The following is a 26,147-nucleotide window of genomic DNA, read 5'->3' on the forward strand; positions in this document are numbered from 1 at the left end:
AACAGTTTCCCCACCCCATACGTATATAATGTAGAGAGATAATTGATCAATCAACACACACTTGAGTTGATTGTTCAGCAGATTAATCAACACACACTCGAGTTGATTAATCTGCAAGGCTCTTGAGAGTCAAGGCTGCTGGCTTGGCTGGGGGGAAATTTGCAAAACATCCTTTCAGCTGGCCAAGGATTTCAGCTGGGGCTTTAGTTGCTCTGCAGACTGTGTGCGTGCATGAGAGAGAGAGGGCTGTAGGTGGATCAGATGGCAATTTGTTATCTCCTCGGCTGCAGAAGGTCGGCAAGGAAACGGGTGATCTGATCGTGCTGGCGATCTTTTGCCTTGCCAGTAAAGCCACAGTTGACAATTTCCTGTGCTGGTACTGCTCTCTATCCCCCCCCCATCATCTGCTTTAATTGGCTTGTGATTTCTTTATTTTTAGTGCGCAAACCCAAAATTGAGGAGAGGCCTGCTAGACCACAGATGGGGGCGGGAAGTGTCAGAGATCTGCTGTTTTTGTCCTCCGCTTGCAGACTTTGCAGAGGCATCTGCCTGTCCTCTGTTGGAAACAGGATACTTGGCCTGGTGGGTTTTCAACCCGATGCAGGGAAAGGCGAGGGGCAGGTTCTGCGCCAGTACTTCTGTTTCACCACTTGGGGGCGCATGGAGAGGCTTTGTTGCCTGGAAGGACAGCAAGATCAGCTGAAAGATGGCTCAAGAGCCTGACCTTGCGAGAGATCTCCTTGCCCCCATTGGCCACCCAGCCTGCTGGCTACCTCTGCAATGCTCAGCGGCTTTCTCTCAGTTGGAAAGAGCATCCTGGTTGCTTTTCCTTCAAAACCAGAGGGACGTAAAGCCTCGATAGCTTAATGCAGGCGAGTTAAACTGCGGCCCCTTTTTGATGCAGTTGGACTACAGCTCCCATCATCCCTGAGCGCTGGCCACACCAGCAGGGGCTCATGGGAACTGGAGTCCAACAAAACCCAGGAACACTAGAACTGGTGGGTAACCAGTCAAGCTGATTCAGGGCAGATTAAAGAAAAGTCCTTTTTTTTCACGCAGCACCTAGTTGACCTGTGGAACTCCCTGCCACAGGAGACAGCGATGGCCACCAACTTGGGTGCCTTTAAAAGAGGATTTGACAAATCCATGGAGGAGGGAAAGGGCTATTGATGGCTACTAGCTAGGATGGCTTTATTCTTTCTCCACGGTTGGGGGCAGCCATGTTTCTGAACAGCAGTTGATGGAAGCCGCAGGAGGGAACAGAGTTCTTTTGCTTGGGTCCTGCTTCCAGGTTTCCCACAGGAATCTGGTTGGCCATTGTGAGTAGAGGGTGCTGGACTAGATGGGCCATTGGCCTGATCCTGCAACACTCTAAACAGCTGGGGGGGGGCACAGGTTTCACCAGCAGCCCATTTTGTTGTGGGTTCAAGACTGGGCCAAAGTGACTTGAAATGCAACTTTGCTAGCATTAGAATTAAATCATTAAAATCAAGCGACCTAAGGGCTAGAATTCTGAGCAAGGGAGAGGGACACTTTCCAGCTTGAGAGTCGCATTGCTTTGTGGGGTGGGGCGTGCCAGTAGTGGGCGGGGCCAATGGCAAAAGTGGGTGGGGCATTGCATGTAAATACAGTACCTCAAGGACCGCCTCTCTCCATATGAAGCTACCCAGACCCTGAGATCATCACCTGAGGCCCTTTGTGTGCCCCTTCCACTAGAAGTCTGGAGGGTGGCAACACGAGAACGGGGCCTTTTCTGCAGTGGCTCCTCGTTTGTGGAATGCATTTCCCCAGGAAGGTTCGCCTGGTGCCTTCATTATTCACCTTCAGGTGCCAGGCGACTGGTTCCTCTTCTGCCTGGCCTTTGACTGATTGACATCCTATACCCTTTTATATGTGTCTTGGAATGGGGGATTATCGGTTTGTTTAGTTTATTATTTTTATTATGCATCTTGTGCTTTTAATTCTGTATTTTTACTTTGTATACCACCCTGAGATCTACGGATGAAGGGCAAAGTATACAAATTTAATAAATAATATTTTCCACCTTGGCTTCTGCGCACAGACCCTCACGCCCCTTTCTCTCTGCCTTACATCCAAGCAAGGAAGAGGCAGGATCAGAGTTCGAGAACATGCAAAAACATTCCAGGAGGGTGCAATTCCCCCCCCCCAGCTGTTACAGTCGTACCTTGAAGGTTGAATGGAATCCGTTCCGGAAGTCCGTTCAACTTCCAAAACGTTCGGAAACCAAAGCGCGGCTTCTGATTGGCTGCAAGAAGCTTCTGCAGCCAATTGTGTCTGGAGGCGGTTGGAGGATGGATGGCAGCTAACAGATTGAGGTTGAATCCTGACAAGACAGGAGTACTGTTTTGGGGGGACAGGAGGTGGGCAGGTGTGGAGGACTCCCTGGTCCTGAATGGGGTAACTGTGCCCCTGAAGGACCAGGTGCGCAGCCTGGGAGTCATTTTGGACTCACAGCTGTCCATGGAGGCACAGGTTAATTCTGTATCCAGGGCAGCTGTTTACCAGCCCCATCTGGCATGTAGGCTGAGACCCTATCTGCCCGCAGACCGTCTCACCAGAGTGGTGCATGCTCTGGTTATCTCCTTCCTGGACTACTGCCATGCGCTCTACGTGGGGCTACCTTTGAAGGTGACCCGGAAACTACAACTAATCCAGAATGCGGCAGCTAGACTGGTGACTGGGAGCGGCTGCCGAGACCACATAACACCGGTCTTGAAAGACCTACATTGGCTGCCAGTACGTTTCCGAGCACAATTCAAAGTGTTGGTGCTGACCTTGAAAGCCCTAAATGGCCTCAGTCCAGTATATCTGAAGGAGCGTCTCCTCCCCCATCGTTCTGCCCGGACACTGAGGTCCAGTGCCGAGGGCCTTCTGGCGGTTCCCTCATTGCGAGAAGCCAAGTTACAGGGAACCAGGCAGAGGGCCTTCTTGGTGGTGGCACCCGACCTGTGGAACGCCCTCCCACCAGATGTCAAAGAGAAAAACAACTACCAGACTTTTAGAAGACATCTGAAGGCAGCCCTGTTTAGGGAAGCTTTTAATGTTTAATAGGTTATTGTATTTTAATATTCGGTTGGAAGCCACCCAGAGTGGCTGGGGAAACCCAGCCAGATGGGTGGGGTATAAATAAATAAATAAATTATTATTATTATTATTATTATTATTATTATTAGCCCCATCGGACGTTCAGGTTCCAAAAATAGTTCACAAACCAGAACAGTCACTTCCACGTTTGTGGCGTTTGGGAGCCAAAACGTACGAGAACTAAGCTGTTTGAAAACCAAGGTATGACTGTATTTATTGTTACTGAATCAGGGCTGGTGAGGGGTGTGTCCAGGGACCAGCTCAAGAGAGCAGGATCCGCATTCAGCCCCTGGTCCTAAGCTTCACCCCTGACCTGATTCAAAGGCTACGCAGTTCTTGCAGTGCGGGATGGCGCTTGCTTGCCCAGGAATGCCTCCTTGAAGGCCTCCTGCCCGCTTGCTCTACACCCGTCCTTGGTGGAGCTGTGCCAGTGCTGCCCTGGGGAGAGGCTGGCCACGCCTCTCCTGCCAAAGCAAACAGCCCTTGTTTATTGGGTGCGCTTGGGCTGTTGACTCAGGCAAGGAGGAGGATGTCCGCTGGCAAGGAAGCCAAGCTGGGCTGCTTGCCTGTAGGGCAACACGGCAACTGCTACACCCTGCGGGAGTGACATGCCTACCTCTGTGTTTTTCTCAAGCTTGAGCCAGGAGTGGCAGGGAGGCAGAGCCTTTGGGGAAGGGCTGTAGCGTAGCGGTACAGCCCTCGCTTTTCATGCAGAAGGACCCGGCAGCATCTCCAGGTCCTGGAGAGCTGCTGCCAGCCAGCGTAGGCAAAATAATAATAATAATAATAATAATAATAATAATAATAATAATAATAATAATACTTTATTTATACCCCGCCCATCTGGCTGGGTTTCTCCAGCCACTCTGGGCGGCTTCCAACAGAATATTAAAATACAGTAGACTATTAAACATTAAAAGCTTCCCTAAAGAGGGCTGCCTTCAGATGCCTTCTAAAAGTCTGGTAGTTGTTTTTCTCTTTGACATCTGGTGGGAGGGAGTTCCACAGGGCGGGTGCCACTACCAAGAAGGCCCTCTGCCTGGTTCCCTGTAACTTGGCTTCTCGCAGTGAGGGAACCACCAAAAGGCCCTCGGCACTCGACCTCAGTGTCTGGGCTGAACGATGGGGGTGGAGACCTCCTTCAGATATACTGGACTGAGGCCGTTTAGGGCTTCAAAGCTCAGCACCAACACTTTGAACTGTGCCCGGAAACATGCTCGGAAGTGATACTGAACTAGATGAACCCTTGCTATTTCAACCCCGAATTCAGAACCTTGAGGACTGGAAACTTGGTTTGTTTTTAGGGGAAGGGCAGTGGCTCAGTGGTAGAGCACCTGGGCTCAATCTCCAGCATCTCTAGGTACGACTGGGAAGGACACCCTGCCTGAAATCCTGGAAAGCTGCTGCTGCCAGTCAGTGTGGACAGTATTGAACTAGATGCACCAGTGGTCTGACTTCCTATGTCGTGTGCCAGTTGCTTTCTGTATTGGCCCCAAAGGATAGCAGATAAAAGATTTCCATCAGGGATGCTGCTGCAGAGGATTTTCCACCTCCAGAGCGGGTTGGACTAGATGCCCTCTGAGGTTCTGTTCTGGGGGGTTGCCTCCTGATTGGAGCAACTTGTGCCTCTTCTCTGAGGTCCTCATCCCAGGATGGGGAACGGTCAGAGTGACAATGGACAAAGTATCCCTCCCCCAGCAGAGATGGATTGGCAGCAGACCAGAGCAGGCACTCTCGCAGAGTTGCAGCAGGTGAGCTCCTCTCTGGGTGCAGCATTTTTTAGGTGCGTGATTTTGGACTTGGTGCTTTAGAAGTGATTAAGAACGGTCTGGTTCTCTTTGACCTCTTGCTAAAGCAACTTTCTGGTTGTGTGTGTGTGTGTGTGTGTGTGTGCATTTGTGTCCCCACTGTTTTAGTGTGTCATCCCTCAAGGGGCTTCCAGTGACCGGGAATTGTAGGGTTTCTGGCGGTCAGTTTGGAGCACAAGGGACACCCCTAGAGCAGCACTCCCTAACCTGCCGCCCTCCAGATTATAATTATTACCATTTATTAAATTGTTATTGTCGCCCTTCATCTAAAGATCGCAGCGCAGTTCACAACGTAAGAATACAAAATCAGAACTTGAAACACTTAATAAAACAATAACCCCCTTTCATCAAACGCATTTATAGGCCACAGATTGTTTAATTAGCCAAAGACCTGGGAGAAGAAGAATGCTTTTGCCTGGCACCTAAAGATATGAAGGTGCATGGGGAGCTTTTCTGAGGAGAGCGTTCCACAAGCAGGGAGCCACCACAGAAAAGCCCCCGTTCTCGTGTTGCTGCCCTCGGACCTCTCGTGGAGGAGGTGCACAAAGAAGGACCCCAGATGATGATCTCAGGGTCTGGGGCAGTTCAAAAGGAGAGAGGCGGTCCTTGAGGGATTGCAGTCCTGAGCCATTTAAAGCTTTATAGGTCAAAACCAGCACTTTGAATTGGGCCCAGGAACCAATTGGCAGTCAGTGCCGTTGGGCTAGGATTGGCATTATATTCTCAAACCTTCTAGCCCCGGTGACGCTTCTGAACTGTCTTCAGAGGCAGCCCTACGTATAACGCATTGCAGTAACCCAGCCTAGAGGTTACCAGAGCATAGACGGCAGAAGGAAGATTTCGTGGGACTCATGGAGGGCAGCTGGCCGGGGAAGTCTGATGCTACTGAAGAACTCTCACCTAAAAACTTCGGATGACTCATTGGTGATGCTCCTGTGTGCAGCATCTCCTCTCTGAGGCCGAAGGGACAGCTTGCAACGCTTTCAGAGCTGCCAGTGCTTCTCTCAGGAAACGGTGGTCTCTGCACCTGCCTCTGAGCAGCGTCCCTGCGGTTTTGCTGCCTCGCCCCCCTCAAAAGGAAGCGAAAGCCTTTTGCCGATGGTAAAAGCAGAAGCGAGCTCCTGGAGGGCTGGGAAGGATGCTGTCTCATTTATCAAAATGATGATTATTATCTATTGCTTTTTTCAGATAAAAAGAACTTGCAAGAAACGTCTATTAAAAGCAAGTGTAAAAAGCAGTGTAAAACACACCACAAGAACATAAGAAGTGCCTGCCGGATCAGGCCGGTTTCCCACCTGTTCCAGCCACCTGTCTCCACAGTGGCCAAATAATAATAATAATAATAATAATAATAATAATAATAATTTATTTGTACCCTGCCCATCTGGCTGGGTCTCCCTGGCCACTCTGGGCGGCTTCCAACAAAGATTAAAAATACATTAAAATGTCACACATTAAAAACTTCCCTGAACAGGGCTGCCTTCAGTCCCTAAGAACCTAGGAACCTAGATAGACTGTCTCTGGGCATGGAGGTTCCATCAGAGGAGCTCTGTAGCTGGATCAGGGCAATGGCCCATCTAGGCCAACATCCTGTTCTCACAGAGGCACCGAAGGAAAGCCCCACAAGCAGGATCCAAGCAGCCCTCTCCCCTCCTGAGGTTTCCAGGAATTGGGATTCATTCTGTTATGTATAATTGTGTTTTTATCTTGCAAACCGCCCTGTGATCTTCAGCCGCTCTCCCCTCCTGCTAGTCGCCTTTGATAGCCCTCTTTTCCATGAAGTTGCCCATTTAAGTTTGTTCCACCAGTGTCTCCCATGGGAGCAAGAAATAGACATATATCAAAAAACAGATCTGACAGCCCCAGCCCATCAGAAACTCCCAAGAGGCTGCTAAGGAGGGCCAGTGAAGGGTGTGGCCTGGGGAGGGAGGGAGTCCAGGGGCCAGACAGAGGGGCCTTAAGGGCCGCACTTGGCCCTGGGCCCAAGGCAGCTCAGAGACCTGCAAAACTCTCGCGTCAAGTTTCAAGTTGTTGGTTTTTAAAAAAGTGTTATTTAGTGCATGCAAAAGTTCCTGGGCACACATTTTTTGCGTGTTTGGCCTAGGAGCCAAAGGTAGAAACTGGAAAAAAGAGAACAGCAACCTTAAAAAATAATGATAGTTTTAAAAACAGGGTTTAAATGCATGGTGGGGATACGTTTGGGCGGGTTCTTTGTAGCCTGGACTTTCAGAGAAAGCTAGCCCCCACTTTTTTGGAAAGCACAGACTCCCTTTTGGTGGCAATGTGACAGGCAGCCATTCAACTGGTGAAGGGCTCCCTTTCTCTCCCTGGACCCATCTAAAAACTACTGCATGGATCCCTTTGGGCCACAAGGTGGCGGCCTGGAGCTGGTTAAGGGCAGAGAGCTTCTCAAAAGTAACAATATATAATTTTACCGGACTGGACCTGTCCTTGTTGGCTTCCATTTCTGTGTTCTCGTTCCCCCACCAGTAGTTGCCTGGGCTTTGGGGACCTTGTGGTAAAGAAGGGAAGGAGAGGATGGACTGTGTGTGTGTGTGTGTGTGTGTGTGTGTGTGTTCATTTTCTCGGTTCTTATTTCATTAGAGGTTTGCCTTCCATCGATTAGCTGTCTCTCCCCCTCTGCCTTTGCCGCAGCAATAAGAGTTTTGTGTTGTGTTCTGAAAGCCAGAAGGCACAGCTGAAGCGGGAAGCCTCCTGAGCATGCACAGAGGGTGTTTTAGCAGAGAGAGCCAGAGTTAGAAATCTCCACCTGGCTGGCCCCTCCAGCCTTCTTAAGCAGGTAAACTGAAGAACTTATTATTGCATTTGTACCCCAGGAGTACGTGGTTCATCCCCTTCCACAGTTAATCCTTACAACGCCCTGCAAGGTAGGTGAAGAGGCTGCGACTGACCCCAGGCTCACCCAGTGAGCTTTGTGACTGAACGGGGATTCGAACCCTGGTCTCCCAGATGCTAGTGCGAAACTCTAACCACTACACCACACTGGCTTCCTGTTGTACTTCTCCTATAGGGCAGCTGTATAAATTAAGTAGGTAAATAAATACAGTGGTACCTTGGTTCTCAATCTTAATCCTTTCCAGAAGGAAACCAAAGCGTTCCAAAACCAAGGCGCATTTTCCCATAGAAAGTCATGCAAAATAGATTAATCCGTTCCAGACTTTTAAAAACAACCCCTAAAACAGCAATTTAGCGTGAATTTTACTATATTAACGAGACCATTGATCCATAAAACGAAAGCATTAAACAGTGTACTGCAGTCACACAATCAATCAATCAGTGGCTGAACTGGGTTCCACAAAAACAAAACAAAAAGAGCCACCAAAACAAAACAAAACAAAAATAACAAAAACAGACAGACCTCAGCGTAAAACTCAAAATGGAAGTGTGGCATTCACATCAGTAGCGTAAAACTCAAAACAGAGTATGTTTGGCTTCCGAAAAAAATTCGCAAACCAGAACACTTGCTTCTGGGTTTGCAGTGTTTGGGTTCCAAGTTGTTTGAGTACCAAGGTGTTTGAGAACCAAGGTACCACTGTATGGGGAAAGCAACTTGTCACTTGGATGAAACCTGGGACCTTCTGCATACAAAACAGGGTTCGCACCCCTGAGCTGTGGCTCCTCCCCTAAAACTAAAGCCAAGATTCCAGTCCTCATGGTTCTGAATCAATGGCTGAACAGGAAATGCCGTTGCTCCTTCTGGCTCAGTACTAGCAGCACTGACTGGCAGCATCCCTCCAGGGTTTCAGGAGGAGCCTTTCCCAGCCCTGCTTGGCATGCAAAGCTGCCACGGCTTTTCGCTCCCGTCCTTTTGCACTGACGTGAGTGGGCAAAGGAAGAAATCCGCCTTCTATCTGGAGTCAAGCCAGAGCCCATCTTGTCTGATGCTGCTATCCCCACAGAGATAAAATTGGGTTCCTGCTTCTGACGTAGGACAGGAATGTAGCTTGGTGGTCAAGCACATCCTTTGCAAGCAGAAGAGCCTCCGTCCAGGTCCCAGGCTGGCTCACTAGATCTGAAAAGTCCATAAAAGCAATTTGAAGCAGCACAGCAAAGCAGCCTTCGCCAAGCTGACGCCCCCCAGATGTTTTGAACTACAACTCCCAAAGCATCTGGAGGGTATCAGTTTGGCAGAAGCTACAGGAACATAATTGCAGGCTGGCATTTTTGCGTTTAACTTCACGATGCCCCCGGCCGGAAGTAGCTGCTATCCTTAAAGTGTGGATGAATTTTATTTCTTTTATTTTATCAAACATGTATACCGCTTAATTGTAAATAAAGAAAAACCCCAAAGCCAGCAACCTCAAAGCAGTTTGTGAAAAGAATAAGACAATGAAATTATTAGTTTAGAAAAGCAGTTAAAAGCAACCATTAAGCCTACGGGGGCTTGTAGAATGTTGATGTGCTTTTTAATCTGTTTTTGGTTTATTCCTCTTTTTAAAGTTCCAAGGTGATCTTGCAGGTAAACTGGTCCTAGGCTGTTAAGAGCCTTATATTCCAATGGGAACACTTTGAATGTGGACTAGTCCAGGTATCTGAGAAGAGCTGTGATATGCTGACATGTCTCACTCTATTATTATTATTTATTATTATTTTATTTACTAATTTCTTCAATTCATTAGTCTCTTGACCCCTGAGGAGCCTCCAAGCATCTTCCAAAAATGCGGAAATTGGGGAAATAAACTTATGTACCCCATCTCAGTCAATAGAGCCTGAGGCTCTTCATCGCAGGGTTGTGGGTTCGAGCACCACATTGAACAAAAGGTCCTGCATTTCAGAGGGTTGGACTAGATGACCCTCGAGGTCTCTTCCAATTCTATGATTGAGCTTACTGGATTATATTGGGCCAGTTACCTGCTGTCTCCTCCCTCTCAACTTAGCCTTCCTCGGAGGGTTGTTGTGAGGATAAGTGGTGTTTTTTTTGGGGGGGACACACATCCCTCCCTGCCACCTTTGAGTGCTTTGCAGTCAAAGGATGGGCATGTCAGAATTAACCCCCGAAAAGAAACGAATGCGGATGAATGTGTGAATCTGCCTTTATTTCTGTCGTCTCTTGAGGATGAGGGTGGTGTTTGTGTGTGTTTGTGTACAGGCAACCATAATCATCGTCATCATCATCACTTTTAATTTGTATACCGCCTTTCTATCTTACAGTACTCAAGCTGAAGAAACAAAGAATGTACAGTTTATAACAATCTACAGTGGTACCTCAGGTTAAGAACTTAATTCGTTCTGGAGGTCTGTTCTTAACCTGAAACTGTTCTTAACCTGAAGCACCACTTTAGCTAATGGGGCCTCCCGCTGCTGCCGCACCACTGCTGCGCAATTTCTGTTCTCATCCTGAAGCAAAGTTCTTAACCCAAGGTACAATTTCTGGGTTAGCGGAGTCTGTAACCTGAAGCGTCTGTAACCTGAAGCGTATGTAACCCGAGGTACCACTGTAATGCAATACAAAAATGTGACAGTAAAACAGCTTTAAAATAAGCAATCTACATTCAACTATCATTAGAATAGTATAAAATAATAATATCAGCATATAAAAATGAAAGAGAAACCCACTCTTAACAATTACAATAAATAATTTCGAAACTGCAATCAATAAAACAACGGCAAGCCACGGTAGATAAAATAATAACAATACAAATTGAGAAGCAGAGACTGGAAGGTGGGGCAAGGCAGGTGGAAGAAGAGAGAGCAAAGATACTGTCCTGATCTGTCTCCTTTGTGCAGGCATCTTTGGGTGCTAATTATGGTACGTTCTCTCCCCCCCCCGTCTTTTCCCACCTTCTGCTGGTGATTCATTGCCACCCCTCCCTCCTGACTCACTTGGAGGGTGTTGAGAGGCACTGCCAGTCAGGGAGTGAGGTGGCAAGGGGGGGGGGAGAGAGAGAGATCACCCTTGGGAGGCATAGAGTCAGGCGGCCGGCAGTTTTCATAGAATTGTAGAGTCGGAAGGGACCCTGGGGGTCATCTAGTCCAACCCCCGCAATGCAGGAATCTCAACTAAAACATCCAGGACAATCCAACCTCTGCTTAAAAACCTCCAAGGAGAGAGATTCCAGAACCTCCCGAGGGAGTCCATTCCAGTGTCAAACTGCTCTTACTGTCAAAAAGTTCTTCCTGACGTTCAGTCGGAATCTCCTTTCTTGTCACTTGAAGCCATGGGTTCGAGTCCCGCCCTCCAGGAGAAAACAAGCTTGGTGGATCTAAATTTTTGCCATTCTCCCTTATCTCCTGGTTTCGGATCCACATTTTTGGATGCACCCCCCCCCCCCCCAGGATCAGGGCGCCATTGGCTAGATCTATTCCAATAATAATCCTTTTTTATGATAATTTTTATTAGTTTTCTAATATTCTAAAATCCTAATATTTTGCCATTCTCAAACGTCGTTTGGCATGAAATCTCTTGATAAAGGTTGGTATATAAACTGAATGAATACTAATAATAATATAATAATAATTTATAGATCTATGTTATTTATTATTATATATTGCAATTACATCCCTGTTTTCCTCAAGCACAAGGTGGCGTTCGGTCTCCCTCCTCCCCATTTGGTCCTCTCAACAACCCTGTGAGGTCGGTTAGGCTGAGAAGGATAGGGACTGACCTGAGGCCACACTCAGTGAGCTTCATGGCCAAGCGGGGATTTGAACCTTCGTCTCCTGGGTCCTAATCCAGGACTCTAACCACTATACCACACTGACTCAGGTTCTCTCCCCAAGCCTTGCAACCCAAAGCTGCTCTGTCGAGGTGTGCTGGTTTTGATCACTTGCTCTGGTATAATAATATCCTCTAAATCTGACTTTGCCATTTCAAGGGGACAATACTGTGTGTGTGTGTGTGTGTTATTTTTAATCTTTGTTTTAATGTATTTTTAATCTTTGTTGGAAGCCGCCCAGAGTGGCTGGGGAAACCCAGCCAGATGGGCGGGGTACAAATAATAAATTATTATTATTATTATTATTTTATTTTATTTTGAAAAGGGAGTCAGTGTTCCAGGACCGTTGGGGTTCCTGCCTGCCTGCCTGCCTCCTTTTTATCTTTGGATAAGCATTTGTGTGGGCTTGTTGGAAAAGCTCCTTGGCCGGTGAGCAGCCCATGATACTGATGGTTGAAATCCCCAGAAACAGGGGTCGCCAACCAGGTGCCCACGGGGGCTGTGGCGCCCATGAGGGCTTCCCTAGGTGCTCCTGGGCTGGTGTGCCAACTCTTGAGATTTTGTATGAAAAGGAGGGGAAAGTCGCTATTCCTAGTGAAAGGATCCCAGAACTTTGTACACAGAAGGCTTTTCCTTCCTTGGAGGTTTATAATCAGAGGTTGGCATGCCCTCTGTTGGGTATGCTTGGGTTGAGATTCCTGCATTGTAGAGGGTTGGACTGGATGACCACCGGGGGTCCCTTTCCAACTCTACCGTAATTCTGCGATTCTATCCTTGCTGCAAATATCCTGCTGGTATTCCCCGAGACGTCTGCCTGGGTGGGAGATGCAGAGGCAAAGGGGGGGGGGGAGCAGCCCCATGCCGGCACTTTGCCTCCAGCGCAGACCGGCCAACAGCACTCTCGTCAAGGGCAGCCTCTGCGCCGCAACGCTTGGCTGGCACTGTGACATATTGGGGTTGATGGCTCCCTGGCGCTTGCGTTTCCTTGGGCTAAACGTAGAGGTGGGGGTGGGGGGGGGGAGAGAGCGGAGCCGACCTCCTCATGGCTCCTGGTCTGTTGCCACAGCGGGTGTGGCGTTCTCCACGTTGAACGGCGAAAGCTGCTTACGCCAGGGTTCGCTGCGTCGGTCCCATCAAGGCCAGTGCGGTCTGCTCTGACTGGCAGCTGCTCTCTGGGGCCCCAAACAGAGACTCCCTTACTGGAGACCCTTGTCTAGATGGAGATCAAAGTTGGGGGCCTTCTGCATGCCAAACAGCGGCCCTGGTCGCCAGATTCTGTTCTCTGCCCCCCAGGGGAGAGAAAACATGGAAGGCAGAAATGCAGTTTGGTATTCTGGCGTTTTAAAAATTCATTTTAATTTATTGCATTTGTACCCTAAGGAGTTCAGGGTGGTATTTACAATGGTACCTTGGGTTACAGACGCTTCAGGTTACATACGCTTCAGGTTACAGACTCCACTAACCCTGAAATAGTGCTTCAGGTTAAGAACTTTGCTTCAGGATGAGAACAGAAATCGGGCTCCGGCGGCGCGGCGGCAGTGGGAGGCCCCATTAGCTAAAGTGGAGCTTCAGGTTAAGAACAGTTTCAGGTTAAGAACAGACCTCCGGAACGAATTAAGTTCTTAACCTGAGGTACCACTGTATGTGGTCTTCCTCCTCTCCTCCTTTGATTCTCACAACAACCTTGTGAGGTAGGTTAGGCTGAGAGTCTGTGACAGGCCCAAGGCCACACACCCTGTGATAGTTTCATGGCCGAGTGGGGAATTCGAACCCAGGCCTCCCAGGGCCTAGCCTGATGCTCTAACCTCTACACCACACCCTGCTGGGCTGCATCAGGCCACAGCTCCAGGGCAGGGTAGCCCCACGGTTCAAGCTCCAGTTAGGTCTGTATGGGCACCATAGATTTAAAGCACAAACCTAGACAGCATCTCAAAAAGCAGAGACATCACCTTGCCAACAAAGGACCGTATAGTTAAAGCTATGGTTTTCCCAATACTGATGTATGGAAGTGACAGCTGGACCATAAAGAAGGCTGATCGTCGAAGAATGGATGCTTTTGAATTCTGGTGCTGGAGGAGACTCTTGAGAGTCCCATGGACTGCAAGAAGATCAAACCTCTCCATTCTGAAGGAAATCAGCCCTGAGTGCTCACTGGAAGGACAGATCCTGAAGCTGAGGCTCCAAGACTTTGGTCACCTCGTGAGAAGAGAAGACTCCCTGGAAAAGACCCAGATGTTGGGAAAGATGGAGGGCACAAGGAGAAGGGGACGACAGAGGACGAGATGGTGGGACAGTGTTCTCGAAGCTACCAGCATGAGTTTGACCAAACTGCAGGAGGCAGTGGAAGACAAGAGTGCCTGGCGTGCTCTGGTCCAGGGGGTCACGAAGAGGCGGACATGACTAAATTACTAAACAACAACAACAACGTCCTCACCCTAAGGAATCCTGGAAACTGTGGTTCAAGGGTGCCTAGACTGTCCTCAGCCATTAAGGCCAGAGGTCAGGGGTGATGGGAGTTATAGTTCATCCACATCTGCACCCACAGGGTTCCCTGCCCTGTAGCCAAGGAGTTTGTTCAGCAAAGTGGATATTCCTCATCGAAACCTGGGATGAGCAACCCTGGCCATTTTTTGAGGCCTTGACAGACTCCAGCTCCCATCAGCCCTGTGAGCCAGGATGGTCGGCAGCCAGAGAGGATGATGGGAGTTGTAGTTCAGGAGCATCAGGAGGGCCACAGAATGGCTACTCCTGGTACCTTATCAGGATAGCTCAGGTGGAGAAAACCTGGGTTTCACAATCCATGGTGGAGCCTCCAGAGATAGAGGCAGTCTGCCACTGAACTCCACATGTTGGGGGATGAACTGTAAGGGAGGGTTGTTGCTTTTCTGCCTGAGGCAGGGAGTTTTCCTCAGCCCAACCTCGGGATGCCTTCAGGGATCGAACCTGGAACATTCTGCATGCCAAGCAGGTCTGATCATTCCCCAAAGTGCAAGGTGAGATTCTAGCCCTCATGATTCTGAATACAGGGTTGAAATAGGAGCATAGGAATCTGCCTTCTACTGAGTCATATTTCAGGGTTGTCTACACTGGCTGGCAGCAGCTCCCTGGGGTTGGGGGGGGGTGTCTCTTAGCCCCACTGGGAGCTGAAGCCCGAACCTTCTGCATGCAAAGCAGCTGCTCTCCCACTGAACTCCCTGGAAAAATAAAATAAAAATCTAGTCCTCAAAGTTCTGAATTAAGGATGGGTTTCAGTAGACTGAGGCAGTGGTCCATCTAGCTCAGTATTGTCAGCCTTGACTGGCAGCGTCTCTCCAGGGTCTGAGACAGGGTTCTGCCCGAGCGGCTCTTACCCTAGAATCATGATGCTAGTCCTCATGATTTGAAATAAAAAGACGCTTTAAGCAGATGAAGCTGTTTTCTACCGCATTAACTTGCTGGTCCATGTAGCTCAGTACTGCCCCACACTGGCTGGCAGCAGCTCTCCAGGGGTTTTAGGAAGGAACGTCCCCAGCCCTATCTGGAGCTGCTGTTGGAACCTGAACCCAGGACCCTCTGCACGCAATGCTGATGTTCTAACCACTTGGCTGCAGCCCACCCCCGAACGTGCATCTCCCTCCAGAGTGGGCGAGAGCCTGAGACGGCCTGCCTGCCTGCCTCTGTGTGTGTGTGTCTCCCTTTTCCCCAGACACCCTCCGCAGGGCACTGGCAGCTCCCCTCCCTCCTTCCTTCCCCCCCTCCCCATCTTGTGTCTCCATCTCCCTCCCTCGCGTAAGGGAGCATTGGGGGGGAGCACTTGTGCGCTTGCCATTGGTGGGCAGGGCTCTCGCTCCCCCTCAAACCCTGGGAAGAAAGTTGCCTTCTCTCTATTCCCCCCACCCAACACAACACCTCCCTACCCCACCTCCCAACACACACACACACACACACAGGGCTGTCACATCTCCAGCGCCACCCCTGCCAGCGAGCATGTGAGCTCCATCCTGACTGCCTCCCTTTTCATCCTCTCATCTTCTCCCTCCCTGGCAGCTTCCTGAACGGCTCCCACCTTTTTTTCCACCGCTCCCGTGCTCTCCCCAAGCTGCTCTGTTTATCTCTGTGTGCGTTTCCTATCTCCCCCAATTTTTAATTTTTTTAAAAAAACCCAAATCACACCCCTCTTCTCGGCGTCGTGTGCCTCCACATTTCGGCTCCCCAACTCCCCTCCCCAACCCCTCTCCCTTTGTTTAGAGATGCTCTTCTGCCAGAGGATTTGATGGTTCTCCCGGCAACAACATCATCATCGCTGAATTAGGATGGAGCCCTTGAGCCAGCGGGGACCTCCGCGCCTCTCCTGGATCGACACCCTCTATAGCAGTACGTGCCTTGCGCTCTTCGTGCCTCGCCCCCCACAATCTTTTGGGGAGCGTGTCTGTGTATGGGGGTGGAGAGAGAGGAAACAGGGGTCTTCTTGCTTGCCCCAGGGGTACCAGCTTTCGTTGGCGTTCTGTGTCGTCGGCAGGCGGGCGACCGGTTGGCATTTGGGCTCTCCCTCGCCTCTTTTAAAAGGGGTGGGGGTGGGAGAGTGTGTGTGCACGCCAGCAAAACCATTGCCCTCCCTCATCTCCCCACCCACCCCCATTTTGCTATCCAACATTTCTGATTTGCATGCGCCGTGGCTGGCCTCGTAAAATACCTGCTTTAAGAAGTCTGGAGCGGGTTACATAAACCCGCCAGGGCTGTTGATACCCTGATGTGGCAAAGGAGGGAGGGAAAAGGAGAAAGAGGATGCAAAATTGGGGTGGGGTGACCATCCACTGAGATCTCCCCCCCAAAAAAGAAAAACCTGTGGGTTTTACTTCCAGTTGAATCTCTCTGAAATTAATGCCCCCTTAAAATGCAGCTTGATTCTACACCAACATCCCCCTCATGAGTTTGTATCACACTTCTGACACCCCGGTTTGAGCTGCTTGGCCTTTTCGTTCCCCTAACCTCCCCCCAACTTCCTTGGGGACCCCTCTGCCCGCCCCAGACTGTGATGTAAAGAAATTTGGAAAGGGGGGGGGGTGTTGGTGAGCTGGCGAGCTCATCACAGCAGGTGTGATCTGCTTACACAACTGAGTTTGGCTTTCTCTTCCTGGCTCCCTGCATCTAGCCTCCATCTTTCCCTCCTTGCTTTTGGGGTTCCAGCCTTGGAACTTTTTCTATTCCCCCCAAAACCACATTAGTGGGGGGTCTTGAGCATTTTTTTGGGTGCAGAGCCAAGTGGCAAAGCAGGGCAGGCGACGTCAGAAGCCAGCCGTGATATGAATTCTGATCCTTGAGACTTTTCAGAAATCTTATCAATAACAGGGTTTATACAGCGGCCCCTTGGCATTCAAAAGTGTGCCATCCTTTCACAACAAACCTGCCAGGTAGGTTAGAGTAGTATTATCCCCCATACTGCAGATGAGGAGACTGAGGCCAATTCAATACGGACGGAATTCATGCCGGGGGAAAGATTTGATTGGCGGGGGCTCCCTGTTGGGAAATTAGCCACCATGCTAATCCAAGACACCTTCCCAAGAGCCAGTGTGATAGTTAAGTTTCTTGAGGTAGGACAGGGCAGAGATCCAGGTTCGAATCACAGCTCAGCTGTTGAATCTCACTGAGTGTGCCATTGGGGCAGTTTCTCAGCTTAGTCTACCTTCCAGGGTGGTTGTACGACAGGTTGTGATGAGAATCATAGAATCATAGAGTTGGAAGAGACCACAAGGGCCATCGAGTCCAACCCCCTGCCAAGCAGGAAACACCATCAGAGCACTCCTGACATATGGTTGTCAAGCCTCTGCTTAAAGACCTCCAAAGAAGGAGACTCCACCACACTCCTTGGCAGCAAATTCCACTGTCGAACAGCTCTTACTGTCAGGAAGTTCTTCCTAATGTTTAGGTGGAATCTTCTTTCTTATAGTTTGGATCCATTGCTCCGTGTCCGCTTCTCTGGAGCAGCAGAAAACAACCTTTCTCCCTCCTCTATGTGACGAGAGAGAGAGAGAGAGAGAACGAACAGTATATACCACTGCAGCTTTCTTGGAGGGAGGCTGGGATGATAATGTAACAAATGTAATTTTTTAAAAAAATAAAATGGCAGGTTTGTAATAGAAATGGTTCCTCTGGACATATGCAAAGTGCCTTTCTTTCCCAGGCTCAAGGGCTTGTGATTAAAGCAGAAAGATTTAGGATGGTGGAGCTGATGTAATGCTCAAAAGCAAACCTCTTTCTTTCCCGTTGAACTGGACCTCAGTCTCTTCCCCACCCCTGAAAATTCAGAATTGTGGTTGATAACAAGGGTTTGGAAAACAGACCTGGCTCCAGCAGAGTGTTTTATAAATGTGCAAATCTACATTATGCTCAGACATTTTGGGTTCGCGTTGTGCTTTGGCGTTTGGGAAGTCTCAGGTGTGATAAATGTCTTGCTGGTTTTAAGGGTTAAGGGGGCCGTCTACATTTTTAATGAAACACGGAATGAAATCAACAGCAACAACATTTAAAAAGCAGGCTCCTCTCCTCTGCTTCATTAACTCAGCTTCTCTGTTGCCCAAGTAACCAAAGTTCTTTGAGTGATTATTCCTCTGTGCTGTTAGGCATATATTTATATATGTATTTCCTATTTAACGCACGCTTTGTTCTACTTGTCTACAAGGCCCATCTACTCCAACCCCCTTGCAATTCAGAAATCTCTTTGCCCAATGTGGGACTCAAATCCACGGCCCTGAGATCAAGAGTCTTGTCTACTCCTCCTTTCGGCTGGTGGCCAACACTGCTTCCTGTGGCAGTGAGTTCCACAGTTCAGCTCAGTGCTAAGTCCTTCCTTTTCTCAGTGCTGAACCTCCCACCATTCACCTTCATTATTATTATTTTAATTATCATTCAATAGTAGTATTTCTATACTGCTCTTCATCTGAGGATCACAGGGTGGTTCGCAGTATATAAATAAAAACAATATCCCCACACAGATGCTCACAGTTTAAAAGGCCATAGATTGGCTAGTGAAACCAAGGCCTGGGAAAAGAGGAATGTTTTTCCCGGTGTTGAAAGATATGCAAGGAAGGCACCAGGCGGGTTTCCCTGGGGAGAGCATCCCATGTTCATAAAAGTGTTTCTATACCAATACTACTAAATCCAGAATTTAGCACTGCATGCACCTAAGAGACGAAACAGAATGAGGATTCTGTCTTGACAATCAAATTTATAATTAATAGCCTGTTGCAATCCCCTCTTGCCAGGCTTTAATGGCACCTATCTTGGCTTAAGCTAAACCAGTTTTCTGGTTCAGACCTTACATGGAACTGTAAGATATCAGCGCTAAAATCAGATGTGGGGTAGAGGAGAAAGCACACGGGAACAAGGCTTAATCCAGATCCAATAAACTGTTTTAGCGAGATGCCTGTTTCTGGCCTAAGACAGAAATGCAGTCAATCAGTTAGGCAGCGTCTAAGCCGTTTACAAGTATAAAAGTGACTGCAAAATTGAGATGTAAACACCCACCATAAAGCGATTCCACCAAACATTTTTTTAAAAGTACCCACAATTAAAGTGTGGAATAAACACGCACACAGCACAACAAATTAAACCGGTCAAAACAGCAATTAGAAACAGGAGTTTCAGGTCAGGAGATTCAAACAGCTGCATCTTTCCCTGCGGTTTCATTGACAGACTGGCATGTGGGAGGCCTGATTTTTAAATTCTTCCCTTGCCATTGACTCACAGGAGAGCTTTTCCCAGGCAGGGAGGGTGGGGAGGTGTTTGTGTGTGTTTTGCATACAGGTGTTGTTCATATTGGTGCTTAAAAACTGTAGAGAGATATACTTTTAGGTATACATAAAAGACATTCTGGGAATTGTAGTTCTGGGAGGAGTATAGGGGTCTCCTACCAACTCTGAGACCCTAAACAAACTACAGCTCCCAGGATTCTTTGGGGGAAACGGTGACTATTCAAAGTGCAGGTGGGGCCCATGCCGGAGCAATAGTATGAAAGCCATAGCCGGAAACTTAGGCTGAGGGCAAGTAGTAAATAATAATGTTTGTTGCTTGCAGCAGGTTACGCTACAGTTCTGTGGTTCCGATAATAGCAAAAATAATAATGCCTGCCACCTTTTAGACCACAAATGAACCACAGAAAAGGCCCTCTATCTTGTTGTGCTCACACACACACATCGGCAACATCTCCTGTGGGAGCTACTTGGAGGAAGGGCCTCTGATGGGCGTCCAAGCAGGTGTGTCTCTTCCTGGCTCAGAGCTCATGCTCTTCACCCTCACCCCAGACCAGCTGGTCTGGCTGAAGCGCCTGTCCTGTTTTCGACGGCAGTTACTCCTGACAATCCGTTATTTTAACGTTTGACTTGGCTGGTGCCAACTTCAGCCTCCCTCCTTGTTACGAAACAGGACATTAGAGAGGTTTTTAAAGCGGGGATTTCCTTTTTTGCTGTTGCTTTGGAGTGGCAGGGAATGGATATCGATGTGGAAGGAAATCGGAGGGAGGAGTGTGAGGTCTGTTGCTTCTCCCTGTAGATCTGATGTTGTGTTTTAAGGAGGGATGAGGCGCTGGTGGCCCTCCAGAAATCAAGAAGGGCAGAAAAGCCTGGGTGCTGGATCGGGTCTAGCCCAGCACCCTGTTCTCACGGTGGCTAACCCAGTGCAGGATTTGACTATGTACCGCCATCACTGATGGCAAGTGAAGTCATACGGTGAGTGAGGGCAGTCGGCGTCAGAAGAGCCTGGCTGCAGAGACCAGGCACTGACCAGTGGAGATGGACCCATGGCTTTATCTATCTCCACGAATTTGTCTAAACCACTAAATTGGTTGAGCGTCAGTAACTCTTGTGGAATACAGCTCCCGTCATCGTTGCGCATGGGCCATGCGGGAGCATGTAGAGTCCCACACAACTCTTCCCCAATGGCGACTTTAAGGAACAGTTCCTTATTTAATACGGTTTAGTACTCAGTGAGTACTAAATACAAAATAAGGAACCATTCCCTGAAACAAGGAAGAGATGGATAAGCAATGTTTTCCACCGCCCTCAAATTTATTATTATTATTTAATTGAATTTGTATACCGCCCTTCAACCGCAGATCTCAGGGTTGCGGCACATTCTGCCTCTGGCTTGACCTCGCCGATTGGCCTTGAGCGGGCCTCTCTCCCAGCCCTTTTCCTGCCATATGGCGGTAAAAAAACCCCCACCAGCCTACCTCGAGGGGTTGTTGAAACTTTTATATATATGTGGTGTGCTTTGTGCACCCTGTAGCAGGGCTAGGCAGAGCGATGCTCTCCAGCTTCTGTGTACTATAACTCCCACCAGCGCCAACCAGAATAGTGAGTAGCCGGGGATGATGGGAGTTGTAGTCCAAAACATTTGTCTGGTATCATATTGGCTGATCCTGCCTAAGTATTATCCCCATCATCAAGAAACGCCTTCAGTGGCAGTTTCCCTTCTCTTTTAAGCGTTTTTCTGTTATAATGAGGACTAGTACCTTTAAAAAATGTGTCTCAGAAAAAGCAGCAGTGTGGTGGAGTTATGGGGAGCAAAAATCCCCGATTTGTGGCCATCAAATGGCCTGTGACCAACATAACACATGCTTTTCTTTTCTTTTGTATGCATAAATGAATACAGTTATTGCTTTGTATGGATGTGCAGAAGGATAAGTGTTCTTCTTAACCTGGATTCGAGGCAAGTTTAACTTCCAGAAAGCCTTCTCCCTAGAATATTCAGCCAAGTTATCCCTTGATGGGATGTCAAATACCCAGTGAATATTCAGAGCTTTTCAGAACTTGACAGTTGTCGAGAGCAGGCAGTGGCTCGGAGGTCTGTGACACAGCCGCCGTAGTGAAGCTAAGCAGGTTGAGGTCTGGTTTGCGGCTGGATGAGAGACCACTTGGGAATAGCAGTCGGATGGAGTGTAACAAATAAGAAATAGTCTGTGCTAGTGCTTGACAGTTGATGGGTATCACATTGCTTGGATGTGGGGCCTGTTTGCCCTATGCGTTTACAACCATATCATGCCACTTTGAACAGTTATGGTTTCCCCCCAAGCATCCTGGGAGCTGTAGTTTGTTAAGGGTGCTGAAAGTTGATAGGAGGCCCCTATTCTCCTCACAGAGCTACAATTCCCAGAGTGATTTAACAGTCAGCCTCTCTCCCATGGAATTCTGGGAACTGTAGGGGGAAATAGGGGACCACTCTCAGCACCCTCAACAAACTACAGTTCCCAGGATCCTTTGGGGGAAGCCATGACAGTTCAGAGCAGTGAGACCAAGTTTCAAATGTATGGGGTAGGTAATGAATGCCTCGTGCTTGTTCCTTCTTGCACACCAACTCCTATCAGCCTTGGTTGCCAGCATGGTCAGTGGTCAGGAATGATGGGCGCTGGAGTCCAACGACATCAGAGAGGAGACCACAGCTCCCTTAGCCCTATAGATCATAGACCTATAGAATTGGAGGGGACCATGAGGACCATCTAGTGCAACCCCCTGCAATACAGGAATCTTTTTGCTCAATGCGGGACTCGAACCCACAACCTTGAGATTAAGAGCCTCATGCTCTACTGACTGAGCTGAAGGGCACCATTCTCAGGAGGGAATGCCTCTAGAAGAGGGGGCTGAGATGCCTCTTCCCACATCAGGAATGGAGAAATCCTATATTCTTTCCGATGTCATTGGACTCCAACTCCCAGAAGCCACCATGGCTGATGTTCACAAATGATGGGAGTCTCCCCAAAATGGCGAGTGGACAGAGGTTCTCCCCCTTTTCTGAGACCCTTCCTAACCTTCAGGAGTTCTATGCCCTATATGCTCCCACGAGGAGGCCACCAACCAGGGCGGCTTTGAAAGAAGATGGGACAAACTCACGGAGGAGGGCAAGGCTGTCCGTGGCTGCTGGTCAGTGTGGCCTAGTAGTTACAGCGCCGGGTGAGACCTGGGTTCAAATCTCCACCCAAGCCGTTGGGCCAGTCATTCATCCTTGGCTTAACTACCCTGCCTCACTGGGTTGTTGTGAGGGTGAAATGGGGAGGAGGAAAATGATGGCTGCAAATGTCATGAAGAAATATGTTCTGTCTCCTCTGTCAGAGGCAGTTAAGTGCCTCTGGATATCAGTTGCTGGGGAAGCGCAAGGGGGAATAGCATGCGCTGCTGCTGTTGCGCTCAGGTCCCTGTTGGGCTCTCCTTCCCTTCACCCGCCTCTGATTTCCCGCTCTCCCCGGTCTCTGCCCGCCTGTGATGCTCCTTTGGGTCCCTTGGGCAGCACCATTCTCCTCCTCTTAGGGCCGCACCGGTTGCCGTGGAGCCGTCCTTGGCCCAGGAGCCTTTGAGAACGGTCTTCTCCGCTGGGCGGATGTGCGCTGGGACCTGTTGCTCGCTGGCATGTTTCATCCTCTTGTGCTCTGTTTCAAAAGAAAACCTCCCTTTTCTTCCCTAGTTCCTTGGAGGTTTCGAACAAGATGGGTTGAGCTTGGAAATCCGGCTGGCAGGGGAAGAAATCCAGCCAGCATTTGTGGGGAGAGGTGCCTTTCAGAGCACAGGAGGAGAGAGGCGGATCTTGGCCAAAGTGTGCTGGAGTGTGCACATTTGTGCATTGCCATTTTAAAGCATGCAGCCCTTTTAAAGGCCTGGGAGAAGGCGCTTCATACAGCGGTTTAGGAAACCTGACCACAGCCTTACATGGTTATGTATATAGGAAGATAACACTGTTCATCATTTTGTAAATCTCTTTTTTTTTTAAAAAAAATAATTTTTATTGGTTTTACATATAATCACATTACGTCACATCCTAACCTCTTATTTTATATCTTTGGCTAAACTGAGCCTGATGACTTCCCTCACTTCTGTCTGTTGGTTTACAGAATTAAACTTTACATCTTTACATTTCGCTTCGTTTCCTATCCTTGTTATATCATTACCTAAAATATTATTTTAAGAGTGCTCTGGTCCATGGGGTCATGAAGAGTTGGACACGACTAAACGACTAAACAACAACAACAACAAAATATTATATTACTCAACCTGAATAGGTAGCAATTTCATCTTACAAATCTTCAGATAACCCTGCTACTGATGTTAATTGCTTACAGTTGTCTTTCAAACATAATATACATTTATTCCAGTCCTTTTGGAATAATAATAATAACCCATCTGGCTGGGTTTTGGAATGCTTGGTCTCGCTGGTTCCAGATTCTTCCCGTCCGTTTCTCCAGTTCTGCAAAGTCCATCAGCTTCATAAATCTCTTATTGTGACTCCTTTTAGTTTTAATTAATCATTTTAATTATTATTGCTTCATTTCATGTATGAATCACTATTATTATTACTGTTTCATTTCATTTACAAATTGCTTTCTGCTTAATGTGATTTCACAGTACTGTTTTGTTTTTTTAAAGACTCACATGCAGAACAATTGCACACATATGCAAAAAGGGGAAATATGTTCTCAACTGCATGTATATTTATATGCCATTATTATTCTTTATTAAATTTGTATACCATCATATACCCACAGGTTTCAGGGCGGTTACAACATAAAATCACAAAATAAAAACACAAAATACATTTAAAAAGCAAAGCAACCCAATGCCCTTCCAGCAGATGTCAAAGCGATAAACAACTACCTGACATTCAGAAGACATCTTAAGGCAGCCCTGTTCAGGGAAGTTTTTAACGTGTGATATTTTACTGTATTTTTGGTTTTTATGGAAGCCGCCCAGAGTGGCTGGGGAGGCATTTATTATTATTATTATTATTATTATTACCCCGCAATACGTTTTAAAAGAGCATAGGATGTCAGTCACCCAAAAGGCCTGGTTAAGGAGGAAGATTTTTGCCTGGTGCCTAAAGGTGTATAATGAAGGCGCCAGGCGAACCTTCCTAGGGAGAGCATTCCACAAACGGGGAGCCACCCCACCCCCAACCTCACATGGAGGAGTCACACAAAGAAGGGCCTCAGAAGATGATCTCAAGATCCGGGTAAGTTCATATGGAAAGAATTAAAAAGATAGGCTAGAATAAATAAGTAAAACATTTGCATATATAAAACCAGTTTCAAATACATCTGCCTACTGACTGGGAGAACCTCACCCCTTAAACTTAAAAACTTGCTTTAACCCTTTGATACTCCAACCCTTCTTAATTGCAAAACATCCTAAAATCTTCACGTTGGAGGTTTGGTACCACTCTAGAATATAGCTGTAATTATGCAGGATTTGAGATTTCAGCAGGGACTGAGACCTCCAGACACTTTCTGTATGATTTGCATAGAGAACCTGCAGTAGAACCATAATTTTCAAGGCAGCCCTGCTCGCAAGCCTGGCAAATCTAGAACTATCCTAAATAATCAGATAGTCTTTACTTGGACTTTATTCTTTTAACCCACTTGCAACTGTGCTGTTTCTATGTACCTATTTCTAATTTATGGTTTCGTTTTCCATCTTTTAATTTCCATCTGCTGTTATAACTGTTGTCTCTGTTTTATATACATCAGAAAACACAATACACACACTCACAAAACCAGGTCTTCTAAATTGCAGAAAACTCCCCTCCCCAGCAAAAAACAAAAACATTTTGGGATCCAATCCCTGTATAGCAATTCTTCTGTTTCTTACCTCCCTGCAACTTGCTGGCCTCCATTGCTGCCCATTTTCCAGCTCTTTGAGATTCCTGCAAAGGTTCCCCTGCCAGAACCTGATGCTCTTAATTCCATCTGTTTGCACAAAACAATTTTCGTGGCCAATTGAGTGTGCTGCTGCTGCAGCCGCCACCAGTTAACACTCATTAGTAATAAAACCTGATTTTTTTATATACTCTAATGAGCGTGGGATATTTCTCCTGCCTCCCCCTCCTTTTGCAGGGAATTTCTCTCTCCAGCTTATGGTGCTTTTATTAATTCCATGGGTTATTTTATGCTATTTTAAAAGCCCACCTTTTCTACAAAATGTTCAGGTCAGCCTAGAGGGGTTCTGCTCTCCAGTTCCAGCCTCACGACGACCCTGTGAGGTAGACCAGGCCGAGGAGGCAGTCGCTGGCCTGATGTTTCAGGAATCTTGCCTGAGCATTCCAGGTTCTAATTCTGTTTATTCTCGGGGTTCCCCCCCTCACTATTGTAGCTTGTTTGGAGTAGGTTGGGGTTCAAAGCTTTCTGAATTTCTGAAGGTTGAAATGCATCTCCCCTCCAAAAAAATAATAATGTTGGGAGGCATCCAGTACAAAGGTGCAGTGGTACCTCAAGTTACAAGCGCCTCCCTCAGGTTACAAACGCTTCAGGTTACAAACTCCGCTAACCTGGAAGAGTTATCTCGAGTTGAGAATTTTGCCTCAGGATGAGAACAGAAATCGTGTTGCGGTGACGCAGCGGCAGCAAGAGGCCCCATTAGAGAAAGCACGCCTCTAGTTAAGTACAGTTTCAGGTTAAGAACGGACCTCCGGAACGAATTAAGTTCGTAACTAAAAGTACCAATGTAATAGAATCATAGAATACAGTCATACCTCATGTTACGTCCGCTTCATGTTATGTTCTTTCAGGTTACGTCCTGCGGCGACCCGGAAGTACTGGAAAGGG

At 47.9% G+C, this 26,147-nt stretch overlaps 1 protein-coding gene across 2 annotated transcripts in view; it reads left to right on the forward strand.

Annotated features, from left to right (window-relative positions):
• ABR (ABR activator of RhoGEF and GTPase) overlaps positions 1–26,147 on the forward strand; it is a 121,290-nt gene that overhangs the window by 7,847 nt on the left and 87,296 nt on the right. Inside the window, exon 1 of one of the 2 annotated variants that reach the window (XM_079955462.1) lies at positions 15,731–15,943. The exons of the other annotated variant lie outside the window; for it this stretch is intronic. Within the exon in view, the coding sequence (XP_079811588.1) occupies positions 15,883–15,943 (61 nt within the window). The 5' untranslated portion in view covers positions 15,731–15,882. Of the gene's footprint in view, positions 1–15,730; positions 15,944–26,147 lie in introns of those variants that run through there. 2 annotated transcript variants of the gene reach the window in all.

The sequence above is a fragment of the Podarcis cretensis genome (assembly GCF_951804945.1).
Source record: "Podarcis cretensis genome assembly, chromosome: 15".
NCBI lineage: Eukaryota > Metazoa > Chordata > Lepidosauria > Squamata > Lacertidae > Podarcis > Podarcis cretensis.